At 47.3% G+C, this 15,519-nt stretch overlaps 1 protein-coding gene across 1 annotated transcript in view; it reads right to left on the bottom strand.

Moving 5' to 3' along the window:
* The window catches only part of LOC124016877 (protocadherin Fat 1-like), a 102,833-nt gene that overhangs the window by 1,968 nt on the left and 85,346 nt on the right, over positions 1 to 15,519 (bottom strand). The window contains 14 exon segments of the mRNA XM_046332217.1: positions 520 to 555; positions 1,209 to 1,268; positions 2,860 to 2,994; positions 3,525 to 4,168; positions 4,288 to 4,398; positions 6,638 to 6,791; positions 7,150 to 7,630; positions 8,883 to 9,040; positions 9,249 to 9,383; positions 9,825 to 10,047; positions 10,708 to 11,307; positions 13,496 to 13,693; positions 14,217 to 14,360; positions 14,696 to 14,833. Of these exon segments, the coding sequence (XP_046188173.1) occupies positions 520 to 555; positions 1,209 to 1,268; positions 2,860 to 2,994; positions 3,525 to 4,168; positions 4,288 to 4,398; positions 6,638 to 6,791; positions 7,150 to 7,630; positions 8,883 to 9,040; positions 9,249 to 9,383; positions 9,825 to 10,047; positions 10,708 to 11,307; positions 13,496 to 13,693; positions 14,217 to 14,360; positions 14,696 to 14,833 (3,217 nt within the window).

The raw sequence follows: 15,519 nt of genomic DNA, 5'->3' as shown, positions 1-15,519 counted from the left end.
ACACACACACGTAGTATAAACAAATACTACCTTAAGATGTGGTACACTTGAAACAGACACTTTTTTTGGTTGTTATTGCTTTTATGGAGTGGTTTGTGCGGAGATCAAAATGTGGGTGAATACGATTAGTGATTTTCAAAGCACCGTTTCAAACGGTTTCTTTAAAAAAGGCTCCAGGTTCTTTTAGTGTCAGACGCCAAAAAGGGATATGAATAACTTCATTCAGCGTGGGACAGTTATAGTTACTGGGAAAAGGGGGGGGGGGGGGGACACAAAACACATTTTAGGGTCTACGTGAGGGATTTGAATTGAAGTACTGTGACGAAATTAGACAGTTTCCATGTTTAGTTGATAACTATCGATATGATATTGTTTCGACCAAACAGTGCTTAAACATTGCCAGTCGTATTTCCTCACAGCATCTATGTCATGCATGGGATTGTTTTGTTGGTTGACAGTAAGTGGGGTGGGGGGGGGGGGACCACTGGGATTTAGGCAAACAAATGACAAAATAGTCACCTCTTGGGTTCTTGAGATCATGAGCCAAAAAAGACTCTTTAGACGAGGCGAGAAGGGAGAGGAGAGAGGGAGAAAAAGTCATTTTAAGAACCTGAGAGAGAGAGAAGCCCAGAGCAAGAATGAAACATTAAGAAAAAAACATCTAGTGCTCTGAGCGAAGATACAGGCTTTACAATACAGACAACAGTCGTGCCATTTTCTTAAACAGTCAACCGAGGGGCGAGGGAAACTAATCTAGCACCTTCCAAATGAAACCTTTGCTGCTCGGTTAATTGGCCAATCGTGTGAGACATTTCAATTTTGAGATTCAAATTAGGCAGCGTGATTCAAATGGCAATAATTAGGATGACAATGAGATGAGGCATGTCATTGGATAAGGAAATGGCATCTCGGAGGCCTAACTCATCATCCTGACACCGAGGCCAGAGAACAAAATTACCAGACCTGGATTTCAAAGAGTATTCAAAATCATTTAAAATACTTAAACTGTGCTTAATTGAGCTTGCCTGTTGCAATGGAACCAATAGAAATGTGTTTTTTTTTAAGTGCAAACACTCTAAGTATTTGAAAGATGTCAAATAGTATTCAAACGCAGGTCTGGAAACTACAGAACGCAACCACACAGAAACACCACAGATGGCTAACAAGTATTGATTGAGGTGATAATAGTAAAAAAAAAAAAAAAGTACCTTCTCCTTCCACCGAGTCAATAACAGAGTTGACAAGGTGGATTACCGTCACTATGGAGGCTTGTGAAAGGTAAGGGAAAGGAGCAGATGAGGAGAGGTTTGACATTAGTACAAATGCTTTGGAAAAAGAAACCAAACACAAAATGGAAGTGCACGTTTGCTGGGGAAACGTCAAATCAACGTTCGAGAAACGTTTCCCTACAAAAACGTTTATTTTCCCTGTGTCGCTCCGAAACGTATGGAGTTTTTGGGTTGGGGGGGGTAGGACGAAGGGAAGACAGGAGGGTAAGACTGACTGCATGATATTGAAGGACGTCTACATTTGGATGTTTGTGGTTTTCAATGGTCACAACACGGAGGTGGAACGGGACACGGTGGAGAGGGAGTTTGGTCTTTGTGCAAGAGAACACACAGCAACAACATACAGGGGTGCCATTGACAGTATGGAAGGAAGGATCAGAGAAATTCTCAAGGATAAAAATGCCTTTCCAGCCCTAAAATAGCTAAGACTATATTTTGTCCAAATACAGTCAAAACTAAATTATACTTCACAAAGAAGTTGAAATATTTTCTATATAGATATACTGTAAAAATATCTATGATAAATACATTAGATCAATGTATCAGAAATCCTGCAGGTTTTCACGGTGAGGTCAAGGGTAAGTACAGATGAAGGTTGTGGTGATTGATGGCAAACACATTCCCTACAACCAAACGTGAAATGAGGGCAGATATGGGAGAAGAACCATCATATGTACTGTACTTTATACCCTTGCTTAATGCTCTTCACTGTCTTCCTCAAACATGCATCCGTGGCTAGATTTTGTTTAAAAAGAAACACATGCAAAAAGAGAGACAAACAAAAAAGGGACATTCAAGTAAATAACTTAAAATCATGTTATGATGCTAATTTGCTAACTTCCTTGGCTAATGCTAATTTGCTAACTTCCTTGGCTAATGCTAATTTCCCCTCTTGCCACTTCAGCGGGGAAGCCTGTACAAGCAAGCCTGTTTTGCGACTAGAGTGGAGTAGAGTGCGAGAGAGAACAGAAAGAGAGTTTTTTATGCCTTAGAGAATATTGCAAAAATATTCTCTTTGATCGCTTCCTTCTGTACCGAGGTGATTGAGGACTTACACGCTGACCCCTAGTTAAAACCGTGTTCTGGGTCTGTGAACCGATTTGATCCAAATGGGAACTGAAACCCCGCAGCAAAGAGGGAGAGAGAAAAAAAAAACACATGACCCCAGAGAGTCACCGTTGCAGCCAATCACGGCAGGCAAAGAGAGATGATTAGCACGTAGCATGTATACAAGTCAACTACAGCCAAGGGGCCACTCTACAAAGAACTGCAGTCGTACAAGAACCAGAGGACTTTTCCACAAGCATCCCCACGTGTGCTTTCCACTGAGTCTGATGTAGCGCTTCAGAATCTATACAACCAAATTAAAATGACATATTTAGATCTATATTAAGAACAAATGTGGGTCGATAAGACCAAAGGAAAACTACATTTGAATATATACGTTAATATGGGTGTGTAAGACGACCAAACTTCCTTGGTTCACTTCGGGGGTAAATCAATCTAGTCAATGTATTAGGACATTTATTCCTAAACTGGCAAGGATGACCATTTCTGTTCAGATACATACCGTTATCGTCACAGGACTCGGACTGGAAGGAGCTGAGGGACTGGACCTCAGACATGCTGCCCCTGGTGTTGTAGTGACAGGCACTGTCCTCCACTGGCTTCTTGGTCAAACAGTGATCCAAGTCTACTACCTTAGCTGGAGTACAGAAGCACATGCACACAGACAAACAAAGATGGAAGTTGGTGAAGTAGTATTTCCGGAAGAGACTACACGCAGGGATTTGCTACATTTTTGGTTTTTGTACTTTGGTTTTAGGTTTGGACACAAGGGTTGGGAGATAATGACTAAATAGATCATTCCAGACTGTAAATACGATGTCCTTATTGATAACATAGTCACATTCTCATTAAATAATCTGAGTATGGCCAAAAAAACGAGGCTTGGTTAATTCATTTAGACCTGTTGATACAGCCTAACTGATCAAACTGCACAGTTTTGATTAGTAAAGTTCAAAAATACTATAGTCTTGCATATTACGGTATACCGTCTGGCTCTTCACGATTTATCGTCGATGTCAAATATCACGATAGTTGATTTAATAGTATATATCGGCCCACCCCTATCGGACACCCCATGAATGATGCCAAGGTAATTCCACCAACGAGCAGGGAATCTACAAATATGAATCAACAATAAAGATATGGACGTAAGTAAATGAGCTTTACCGTCATATTCGTAGTCCCAGCTGGGCTTCTGAATGGAGTCGCTGTCGGAGACAGAGTTGGAGGGCGGCGGCGGAGGCAGGTTGGGCGCCACGCTGCACACGGCCACCGTCTTGCGGTGTCCGTGCATCGTGTCCGGGTTGAACGTGCTGAACTCGGGGTGCTCGGGGATGGCCGAGCCCTCGAACGAGTTGCGGTCCAGGTTGTTGCGTGAGTCGCTGGGGATGCTGGGGGTGTATGAGCTGGGCCGAACAGGCACCTGCGGCGGAATGTCCGAGTAAATGTTCTTACAAAGCTTTGCGTCAAAGTAGGGTCGCTGGAGGAAGGAGTGCGGCGCCCCTAAGCCTCCCGGGCTGCGCTTGTCGTCGTTAGACTTGGACTTTCTTCGGCACGCCCTCTTGCGGATGACCACGAAGAGGACGACCAGGAGGAAAATGGAGGCCACAAAGACGACAATACCGATGACTTCTTCAAGACCGATGTTCCAGGAGGTGGAGACGAACTCGTTGCGGACCTCGGAGCGGAGTTCGCATAGCCGCCCGACGTTGCCCAGGGAGCAGTTGCAGGAGTACGAGCCGTAGGTGTTCTGGCATTGGCCGCCGTTTGAGCACGGGTTCTTCAGGCACTCGTCCACATCACTGAGGCACCTGCACCGCGACAAAGGACGGGAGGATTAGAAGAGAGTAGCACATTAACGGTTAAAGATAGTAGTTTGGAAAATCTACTACTGGAAAAACGGTAGCTTTGAGAAGTAAGCAAAACTTACCTGTCACCCTGGAATCCCTGTTCACACTCACACACAGGACCATCCAGACTGTCAATGCACTTCCCACTGTTTTTACAGGGGTTGTCTGTGCAGTATGGCCCCACCTGGCACCTGTAGTGGAAAATAAATATTCAATACAGCAGCCTAGACCAAAGAGTATTGAGAAATAACAGTTTTATTTCCTGGCAGTCACCGATCAGATGCTTAATCCTAATATCTTAAATACTAAGAATCCAAAACATACGTCATTTTATAGAGAATTTTCTACAGTTGAAGTCGAAAGTTTACATACACCTTAGCCAACTACATTTAAACTCAGCTTTTCACAATTCCTGACATTTAATCCTTGTAAAAATGCCCCGTTGTCAGTGAGTTAGAATCACCAGTTTATTTTAAGAATGTGAAATGTCAGAATAATAGTTGAGAGAATGATTTATTTCAGTTTTAATTTCTTTAAATCACATTCCCAGTGGGCCAGAAGTTTACATACACTCAATTAGTATTTGGTAGCATTGCCTTCAAATTGTTTAACTTGGGTCAAACGTTTCGGGTAGCCTTCCACAAGCTTCCCACAATAAATTGGGTGAATTGTGGCCCATTCCTCCTGACAGAGCTGGTGTAAGAGAGTCAGGTTTGTAGGCCTCCTTGCTCAAAACACGCATTTTCAGTTCTGCCTACACATTTTCTATAGGATTGTGGTCAGGGCTTTCTGATGGCCACTCCAATACCTTGACTTTGTTGTCCTTAAGCCATTTTGCCACAACGTTGGAAGTATGCTTGGGGTCATTGTCCATTTGGAAGACCCCTTTGCAACCAAGCTTTAACTTATGTCTTGAGATGTTGCTTCAATATATCCATATAATTTTCTTTGCTCATTGTGCCATCTATTTTGTGAAGTGCACCAGACCCTCCTGCAGCAAAGCACTCCCACAACATGATGCTGCCACCCCCATGCTTCACGGTTGGGATGGTGTTCTTCGGTTTGCAAGCCTCCCCCTTTTCCTCCAAACATAACGATGGTCCGTTCTATTTTTGTTTCATCAGACCAGAGGACATTTCTCCAAAAAGTACCATCTTTGTCCCCATGTGCAGATGCAAACCGTAGTCTGTCTTTTTTTGGAGCAGCGGCTTCTTCCGTGCTGAGTGGACTTTTCAGTTTAGCACTTGTTTTACTGTGGATAAAAATACTTTAGTACCCGTTTCCTCCAGAATCATCACAAGGTCCTTTGCTGTTGTTCTGGGACAGATTAGCACATTTCGAACCAAAGTACGGTCATCTCTAGAAGACAGAATGCGTCTCCTTCCTGAGCAGTATGACGGCTGCGTGGCCGCATGGTGTTTACCTTGCATACTATTGTTTGTACAGATGAACGTGGTACCTTCAGGTGTTTGGAAATTGCTCCCAAGGATGAACCAGACTTGTGGGGGTCTACATTCTGTTTCTGAGGTCTTGGCTGATTTCTTTTGATTCTCCCATGATGTCAAGCAAAGAGGCACTGAGTTTGAAGGTAGGCCTTGAAATACATCCACAGGTACACCTCCAATTGACTCAAATTATGTCAATTAGCCCATCAGAAGTTTCTAAAGCAATGACATTATTTTCTGGAATTTTCCAAACTGTTTAAAGGCACAGTCAACTTAGTGTATGTAAACTTCTGGCCCACTGGAATTGTGATACAGTGAATTATAAGTGAAATAATCTGTTTGTAAACAATTGTTGCAAAAATTACTTGTGTCATGCACAAAGTAGATGTCCTTAACCGTCTTACTAAAACTATAGTTTGTTAACAAGAAATTTGTGGAGTGGTTGAAAAACCAGTTTTAATGATTCCAACCTAAGTGTATGTATCGTCTGACTTTAACTGTGTGTGTTCTCATGTGATTTCAGTGCCGCGGAAATGCTCAATGCCGTTTCCTACAGATCAACTCCTCCGGTTTTCATCAACATGAGCTCAGGATCGATGTTCATTTCAGAGTGAGCTAACAGAGAGCTAACGTTTTACACTTGATGGAGAATACCGAGCCCTGGACATGAGCAAAAAAACAATTACGGAATGATGGATTTGGGAACGCATATAAGCCGAGATCGTTTCCTCTACAACACATGCCAAAACAGAATATATATATTTTTTAAAGATTTGATCCAAACATTGAAATTGGTAAGAGGGCATCATTTTATTTTTATAACAAGTAATAAATCATTATATCCGTCAGCTTTAACCAGCACTATTTTAGCAAAAGTTTGGAAAAATGTCTCGTCTGAGCTCCCGAATCTATAATTAAACTTTAACCCTTAAACAGTCACGATGGAAATAAAAGTATCATATCTATGACTGAGGCAGATCCATACCGTTGTCCTGAGTACTGCCCTCTGCACTGGCAGTAGAGGTCGTCGCCGCGCGGAACGCAGGTTCCCCCGTACAGGCAGGGGTTGGAGGCACATGGGCTGATGCCAATCTCACAGTGAGTACCCATGAACGAAGCCTTGCACTTACAGAAGTAACCTGGGGAAATAGCAGAGAAGGCATAAGGAAAAAAAATGTAGGGCACTTCTATTGTAGTTCTACGGTCATTTCTTGATGTCTGTGTTCACAGGGCCCCTGGGGAGAAATATAATTGGTCTTTGTGTTGATTAGAATAGAGGCGCTGGACAGACTGAGGGATACAGATTGTGGGGTTAAACGGGTTTGAGGACTGAAGATTACAGCTGTATACTTTAACTTTGGGTTTCAGAAACACACATTTGGATGATAAAGTAATGAGGACGTGGAGGATTATAAGCAGGCTAGGTTGAGCAGCATAACTGAGCGACTTGAATAAACACGACACCAGGCGACAAAAACCACAACGGGAGCCCCGTACCTCCGTTGGCCAGTGAGGAGCAGCTGCCCCCGTTGGAGCAGGGGTTGCTGGAGCAGCCCTCGGCGGCGGGCGCCAGCACGCACCCGGGCGCCACGTCCACCACGTCCTCCAGCACGGCGTGGGCACCACGCGCCTTGGTGTTGAGCGGCAATTCTTGGCCGTTGAGCACGATGGCTTCCACGCAGCCTCGGAGACCATTGGTGACGGGCAAGCTGCGACCGTGGCGCCCAGCGGTGGAGGAGGCGTGCTGGCGCACGTGCCCGCCGAAGTAGACGCTGTTGTCCAGGTTGAGTGTGCGCAGAGTACCGGGCGCTGTGCCTGAGGCGGCGTGCACGCGGTCCAGGACCAGCTTGGCGTAGTTGCCATCCACCTCAAGGGCGACCGTGTGCCAGTCGCCGTCGTTGACCTGGGTGCTGTGAACAGACACGATTCCCGGGCCGCTTCCGCAGTCAAACTTGTACTGCAGGCGGCCATTCACAATCTGACAGAAGGAGAAGGGAGAGAGAGAGAGAGAGAGAGAGCGAGAGTTAGGCCCCGTCCAGATTGAACAGTTAGTCTCTACTCACCATAGTAACTTCTGTAGATCTAACCAGACTGGATAAATATAAGCAATATGGCTAAATGTTCACCTAGCCACGGTGGGGCTACCATAATTAAGCAATAAGGGCACGAGGGGGTGTGTGGTATATGACGCATAATGTGAACGTTAAATTTGGTAGTTCCACGAAGAGCACAATCTGGTACCATTGACTACTGTTTACACGCACAGCTATTTAACACTAGATTACTACTATTCGCAGTATCTAGTCTAGAGGTGCGGCATTTCTACAGTCGACCAGGGCCGCTCTGGCAGGGCAGAATTTTGACACACTGACTCGTTGGAATGGTGGCATCCTATGACGGTGCCACGTTGAAAGTGACTGAGCTCTGCAGTCAGGCCGTTCTACTGCCAATGTTTGTCTGCGGAGATTGCATGGCGGTGTGCTCGATTTTATACACCAGCAACGGGTATGACTGAAACAGCCGAATCCACTCATTTGAAGTTTTGCACATATTGCGCATCTCACAGTATGGCATTATGTCTTGTGATGTCTTGAGATATTCAGGCTAACTCCTTTGGAGCCCTAGGCCGTGTCCCAAATGGCACCCTATTCCCTGTATAGGTGCACTACTTTTCACCAGAGCCCTATATGGGCCCTGCTCAAAAGTAGTGCACTATATAGGGAATAGCTGATCCTCTGGCAACCAGACATTACCACAGAGAGGAATGTGTGAGAAAGTGCTTTCCGCTTCCCTCCCAGCATTCCCTTCAAATAGCACGGCTGCGTGTTGCTTTACATGCAGCCCACCACAGCATTCCCAGAGCCCTTTCACGTGAGGATGAAAAATGGCCGACTAAGACCAACAGCACACGGCGGGGTGGCCCCCGAGGGCAGGTCCTGGCAGCTAGCGCTTATCGGGCCGTTTCCTACACAGGATAACATGGGCTAATACGAGGATTGGGCATGAGACTGGGGGCTGGAGCAGCAGACTCAGAATAAATAGGACAGTACTCACAGCACAGACGAGAAAGGGGTTTGTTTACAGCGATTTCATGCCCAAGCTGGGGGGGGGACTATGTTGGACTTGAAATGGAGTGGGAAGGAGATCTTTTATCATCTGTAGCTAGCAGCTAGAATCTGGCGCCTTTCTCGCATGGATACGATGCACCCTGTGTTTGACCTTTGACCCACCTCCAGGATGCTGTAGTCGGTGCCCTTGGCGTACATGACGGTGGCGTGGCTGGAGTAGGTCCTCAGCCTAAGGGACAGCTTCATCTCCTCCTTATTCTCATTCTCCATCAAACGGTACTTCACATAGCCCGTCCCGCTGAACGTCAGGGACTGGCCGTCTGAGAGGGGAGGAGGGATAAAGAGAGGTAAGGATAAGTATGCGGGGGAGAGAGATAGAGGAGGGAGAGACTGATAACTAGGCAGTGAGTACAGAGACCAAACAAACAGTAGGTTCAGAGAGAGGGAGAGAGAGAGAGAGAGATCGGGAGAGAGAGAGCGAGGGAAAGAGAGAGAGTCAGACAGGATGAGAGGTGAGTCTGGTCTTACCGGAGCACTTGCCCTGCTTGCCACCATCTGGACACACACAGCTATACCTGGCCTCCTTCCGGTCTGCCACACACTCCATGCCCTCTGGACAGGGGCTGGCATCACACAGCTTGTTCACCGTGGGGCATTTGCCACCTGGAACAACAACGCGAGCCAAGATTAAGTCAGGATGGCATGGGGTCAGGGGTGTGGTGGTTTAGGTGTGTCTGTGTGTGATGGGGCGGGAGGGGCAAAGGTATGTGTGTTTTGTGTGTGTGTGTGTGTGTGTGTGTGCGTGTGTGTGCGTGTGCGTGTGTGTGCGTGTGTGTGCGTGTGTGTGCGTGTGTGTGCGTGTGTGTGTGTGTGCGTGTGTGTGCGTGTGTGTGTGTGTGTGTGTGCTTATATGCATCTATGCCTATGTGTATGTGTTTTTGTGAGTGATGGGGCGGGAGGGGCAAAGGTATGTGTGTTTTGCGTATGTGTGTGTGTGTGTGTCTGTTTATGCGCAGCTATGCCTATGTGTGTGTGTGTGTTTGTGTGTGTGCGTTTAGGCCTATGTACATCTCTGTGTGTGTGTGTGTGTGTGTCTGTCAGTACCTTCACATTGACAGGTAGCCGTGCGCTGGTGTCGTGGCGTGACGAAGCTGAGGCGGGCCGTGCTATAGGTGGACATGGCGGTCCTGTCCAGGCTGATGACCTCGTCGCAGAAGCGCAGCGGGCAGTCCACGCCGGCGCACAGCTTCTTGACCACGCGCACGATGCGCACGCCCGTCATCTCCTCGATGACCGCCGCAGACGAGTTGAGCTTGCGGAAGACCACCTGGAGGAGCAACGGGACAGACGTTAAAAAGACTGAACGGTCGACTTGAAGTCCTTCCACGGTTCATTTCAATGTAACACAGTGCGGCGAACTCAGGGGTAGCTCTTGCCGGGACTCTTGCCAGGACCAGCAACCGTCGACCCGACCCTTTAGCCATTTGCACCAAGAGATCTACTTAAGTTGCTAGATGTTATTTTGATGCCTAATGATCGCATGTTGGATTATTCTTCATGTTGAATTCTAGAGTTTTGATTCTATTTCACAACTGTAAATACATTCCGTCATTTTCTGAGGTTGCCCGTCTTCTTTTCTTACTTTTATGTTCGTAGATGAAAGACAGCCATTTTAAAAAGCCATTTATACATAGTTTTCCATATTATATGTTAGGAGAAAGATAATATCACTATCATCATGATTACAAGCATTATATTGCCTTATATTATTAGATATGTTTTTATTAATCCGTATTATAAACCTCAGTGGCTCGTGAAACAAAGTCACTACCGTTGCTACATATTGATAAAGTGCTTCTCTAGAATCAGTTTTGCCTTTCAAATCGCTATTAACAGGACTGATCTGGACAGGGGGAGGAGCTGATCCTAGATCAGCACTCCTACTCGGAGACATTTTTTGTGAAGGAGCCGTGGTCATGGTTCTTACCTCCTGTGGCTGGTAGGGACTCCCAGACTTCTCCAGAGCCAGTAGAACATCCAGGTCTCCTGTCCCCTGCTCCGAGGGCTGCAGACTAACCAGCTGCACCTCGCTGCGTCTCACCCCCGCTATGTTCCTCAGCGCCCGCTGGAACGTACGCCAGTAGTCGCCGACGAACTCCTCGGGGGCGATGGCGGCGAAGCGCACGGCGATGGAGTTGTCCAGCGCCTGGCGGGTCGCCTGGCGCACGTGCACGTTCACGTCGGCCGTCGCCGAAAAGCGGCCGTCGGTGACTGTGACGTTGAGCGGGTAGTGGCCCACGTCGAGCGGGCGCTGGGCGATGACTTTGCCGTCCGCGGCGGAGACGGCGAACAGAGCGTCTTCGCCGTTATCCGAGGACGATGAAGGTGCGAGACTGTACGTTAGCGTGTCGTAAATGTCCTGGTCGGTGGCGTGGATTTTGCCGAGCACGCCGCCGGGGTACTCCTCGCCGGCGACAGAGATGTAAATGTCCAGCGGGAAGACGGCAGGCGGGTAGACGCTCTCGTCGATGACCCGGATGCTGATGTAGGCCGTGGAGAGGAGCTGGGGCTTGCCGCTGTCGGCCACCTGGAGGAGGGAGAAAAGGGAGAGGGATGAGTCACACTCTGCGTCTGTTGCAAAAGAGAGAGAGCGAGAGAGAGACCCAAATTGTGCGGTGACCCAACTAAAAGCTTCCATGTGACTCTCAAAAACTCACACTAGGACTTAGGCCCGGTTAGAAAACGTCGCCGAAACCGAAGACACAACTCACCCATTTGACCGTTTCCATTCAGTCAGGTTAACTAACGCATCATTTCTAACAACGGATGAGCCCAAATAACTGCCACCGTTTTAACGTTAACGCAGCCTGACCCAACTCTCACTCCGCAATCCCCACATCGCCTACACACGGGCAACGGCATAACTACACTAGACCGAGGATTGACCATCACTCCTCCAGGCGCACGGCAGTGCTTGTTTACTATAAGACATCATAACCACATCGTTAACTTGTCTTCCAAGGCAGGTTAGGAGAATGTCCAGATGACACAGTACAGCAACAACAAAAAACGAGACAAAACGTTGAAAGTGCTCCATATCTCTTTGCCATTCAAATCGCCGTGTGGCTGTACGCAGCTCCACTTTCCCACGCTAGAGGGAGCTTACGCTCTTCCGTTCTCCTGGGGCTGAACCTGCTCGCCCACCGACACCCAGGTCCAAAAGGACTGCCTGGAAAACGGCTGAAGGGCCCACTTGGCTCAGACGAATAAAAACCCGACCTGAATTTGAAAGGGCGTTTACGCGTCCGGAGGCGCCACGGCATTTCGAGTCCGCCCCGAGAATGACATCGCCAAACCCCACAGGACAAAAACGGAATCGCGAGTGTTCAGGAGGATTGCCTAACGTTAAAGAGAGAAATACACAGTGTAGATGGAATTGTCCGTCAGGCAGAGTAGGGGGAAAACGTCTCGGCTCTATTCCATCTATTCCTATCTGCAGCGTTCCGAACGTCAGTCAGAGTCGAGGAATCGCACTTCGTTCTCATCCGCCTACTCCTTTTCTCCTCGGGGAGAGAGAGAGGGCAGTAGTTCACCGACTGGCAACACGCGAGCTGGCTGCAGAGCTCTCCACTATGCCTCTCATGTGAGACATTGTGCCTTGTACTCTGATTCAATCGGTGCGAGAGAGGGCAGCAGGACTTTTTTTTTTTATGCATGGTGATTATTTCGATTTGATGCTATAGATCTTGTCATCATTATGATGTCTCTAAGAGAGGTTTATCACAGTGGGCAGCTGCAGAGGGTGAGAAAGAGAGGTAAGTATAATTATTATGGAGGAGTAGAGGTTGTGGAGAGAGAAAGAGAGCAAGAAAGAGAAATACAGAGAGAGAGAGTGAAAGAGAGATACAGAGAGAGAGAGAGATACAGAGAGTGAAGGAGAAATACAGAGAGAGAGTGAAAGAGAGATACAGAGAGAGAGTGAAAGAGAGAGTGAAAGAGTGACAGAGAGTGAAAGAGTGACAGAGAGAGAGAGAGAGATACAGAGAGAGAGAGAGAGATACAGAGAGAGAGAGAGAGAGATACAGAGAGAGAGAGAGAGATACAGAGAGAGAGAGAAGGGAAAGAAAGAGAAAAGGAAACAGTAATAGGAGAGAAACAGAAGGAAACAGTAATAGGAGGAGAGAAACAGAAGGAAACAGTAATAGAAGGAGAGAAACAGAGGTAAACAGTAATAGAAGGAGAGAAACAGAGGGAAACAGTAATAGAAGGAGAGAAACAGAAGGAAACAGTAATAGAAGGAGAGAAACAGAAGGAAACAGTAATAGAAGGAGAGAAACAGAAGGAAACAGTAATAGAAGGAGAGAAACAGAAGGAAACAGTAATAGAAGGAGAGAAACAGAAGGAAACAGTAATAGAAGGAGAGAGACAGAAGGAAACAGTAATAGAAGGAGAGAGACAGAAGGAAACAGTAATAGGAGAGAAACAGAAGGAAACAGTAATAGAAGGAGAGAAACAGAAGGAAACAGTAATAGAAGGAGAGAAACAGAAGGAAACAGTAATAGAAGGAGAGAAACAGAAGGAAACAGTAATAGAAGGAGAGAAACAGAAGGAAACAGTAATAGAAGGAGAGAAACAGAAGGAAACATTAATAGAAGGAGAGAAACAGAAGGAAACAGTAATAGAAGGAGAGAAACAGAAGGAAACAGTAATAGAAGGAGAGAAAGTGTCCAACCAACACCATGCCTCCCTCGTCTCTCCATACGCTCCCACAGTACCTGGACATTCAGCAGGTAGTTCTCCTTGGTTTTCCTCTTCAACTCTTCCACCACCAACAACGCCCCCTGTTGGTTCACCTCGAACACACCGCCCTCATTGCCGTCGATAATAGCGAAGACAAACGGCGGCCCATTGTGCGTGGCGTCCCGGTCAGTCACAATGAGCTGGACAACCGTGGTCCCCATTGGACGATTCTCCTGCGGGAAAAGGAAGTGGTTGAGAGGCAGTAACAGGAGGTACTGTAGGCAGTAATGAATGCTTGCTATTTTTAGGTGTGTGAGAGAGCTGGAGAGGGGATTTTATGTGGGAATCAATCTTGTGAAGCAATCGTTTTCTTCCTCGAAGGCTAAGCGATGTGTGTGCACAGATACCAAATCCCTGTATCAGATTTTAGAGTTTCTCCGAAATGACGTTTCTGGTTTTCACTGTCGGCTCCTCAAAAGTAAAGACAGAGATACCTGACGGTGCATCAACTATCCTTATTTGCCCAATCTGTCCCTCCACTCGTCTCTCCCTTCCTCCCTGATGCAAAAAAATAAATGTGGCTTTCCTCCTTATTAACGCTCATCTTTCGAATCCTTACACCTTCAGTCATCTCACCCCGTCTTTCTTCACTTCCACCCCTCATCCCTCTATCCTCTCCTCTCACCAGCTCTTCTCTCCATCTTCACCAGCACCTTTCCCTTTACACCACCTTCACTACCCTCCCGCTCTCCTCACCTGGATGACGAGGCTGTAGTTGGCAGGGGAGAAGAGGGGCGGGTTGTCGTTGACGTCAGACACGTCGATGTTGACCGTGGCGCTGCTGGAGCGGGCCGGAACGCCGTTGTCCGACGCCAGCACCGTCAGGGTGTATCCCGATGTCTGACGGGGGAGGGGGGGGAAGAGGGGTGGGGGCGAGAGAGAGAGAGAGAGAGAGAGAGAGGGAGGAGAGAGAATAAAAACTTCACTCTGTACTGCTTTTGAAAGCGATACTGCAAAGCTGACTGGTAAACTGTATCTGCTATTAATTTAGATTGCCGTGTACAGTGCAATTAAGGTGTCACTGAAGCCAGAATTAGATGTCCACACACACATCAATGAATATGTGAAGTAGCTTATATACATTGACTGTGAACTTCACAGACATTTCACAGATATGCATTTGAATGTATTTACATCAATGCCCATCCATTAGAGAGATGACTGTTTCACCATACCGTCTCTCTGTCTAGCTGGCGTGCCACTTTGACCTCTCCCCTGATTGGGTCAATGGTGAAGGGACTGCCCTGGTTCCCCTCCACGATGGAGTAACGCACGTGGTTACAGGCTGGCCCGTCTGCGTCCTCCGCCATCACCTACAACCCGGGAGAACAGGAGAGAGGAAGAGTCACGGCCAGTCGCCGAGGACGACCCACACACGGGGCGTAGACTTACACACACACACACACACCTGCGCTGACACGAGACCGCGGGACACAGATGTTCACACACACAAACCTGGGCTGTATAGAAAACGGATCCCAGGGGAAATCAGGGGGGCGGAGTGGATTTGCACGTGTGTGTGACACGGGGCAGGTTTAGAAATCCCATTTTTTAACACAGATCATTTCCACCCGGGTTGATTAGACACAGTTAATAAATGGACACGGGGGGGGGGGGTATAGAAAGAAGGGAGAGAGAAAGTTACGGCTCAGTGAGTCACCCGCCGTTAACTCAGTGTGTGTGTGTCTGCTACAGTCGGGTGAACAGGAAGAGAGGAGGACCTCACTTTACTCTGCTACACCAGAAGGTGAGAGAGAGATACAGAGAGAGAGAGAGAGAGATACAGAGAGAGAGAGAGAGAGAGATACACAGAGAGAGAGAGAGAGAGAGAGATACACAGAGAGAGAGAGAGAGATACACAGAGAGAGAGAGAGATACACAGAGAGAGAGAGAGATACACAGAGAGAGAGAGAGATACACAGAGAGAGAGAGAGAGAGATACACAGAGAGAGAGAGAGAGAGAGAGAGATACACAGAGAGAGAGAGAGAGAGAGAGAGA

Source organism: Oncorhynchus gorbuscha, unplaced genomic scaffold (genome assembly GCF_021184085.1).
Source record: "Oncorhynchus gorbuscha isolate QuinsamMale2020 ecotype Even-year unplaced genomic scaffold, OgorEven_v1.0 Un_scaffold_10:::fragment_4:::debris, whole genome shotgun sequence".
Taxonomy (NCBI): Eukaryota; Metazoa; Chordata; class Actinopteri; order Salmoniformes; family Salmonidae; genus Oncorhynchus; species Oncorhynchus gorbuscha.
The sequence above is the reverse complement of the archived record's forward strand: the minus strand, read 5'-3'. Positions and strand labels throughout refer to the sequence as shown.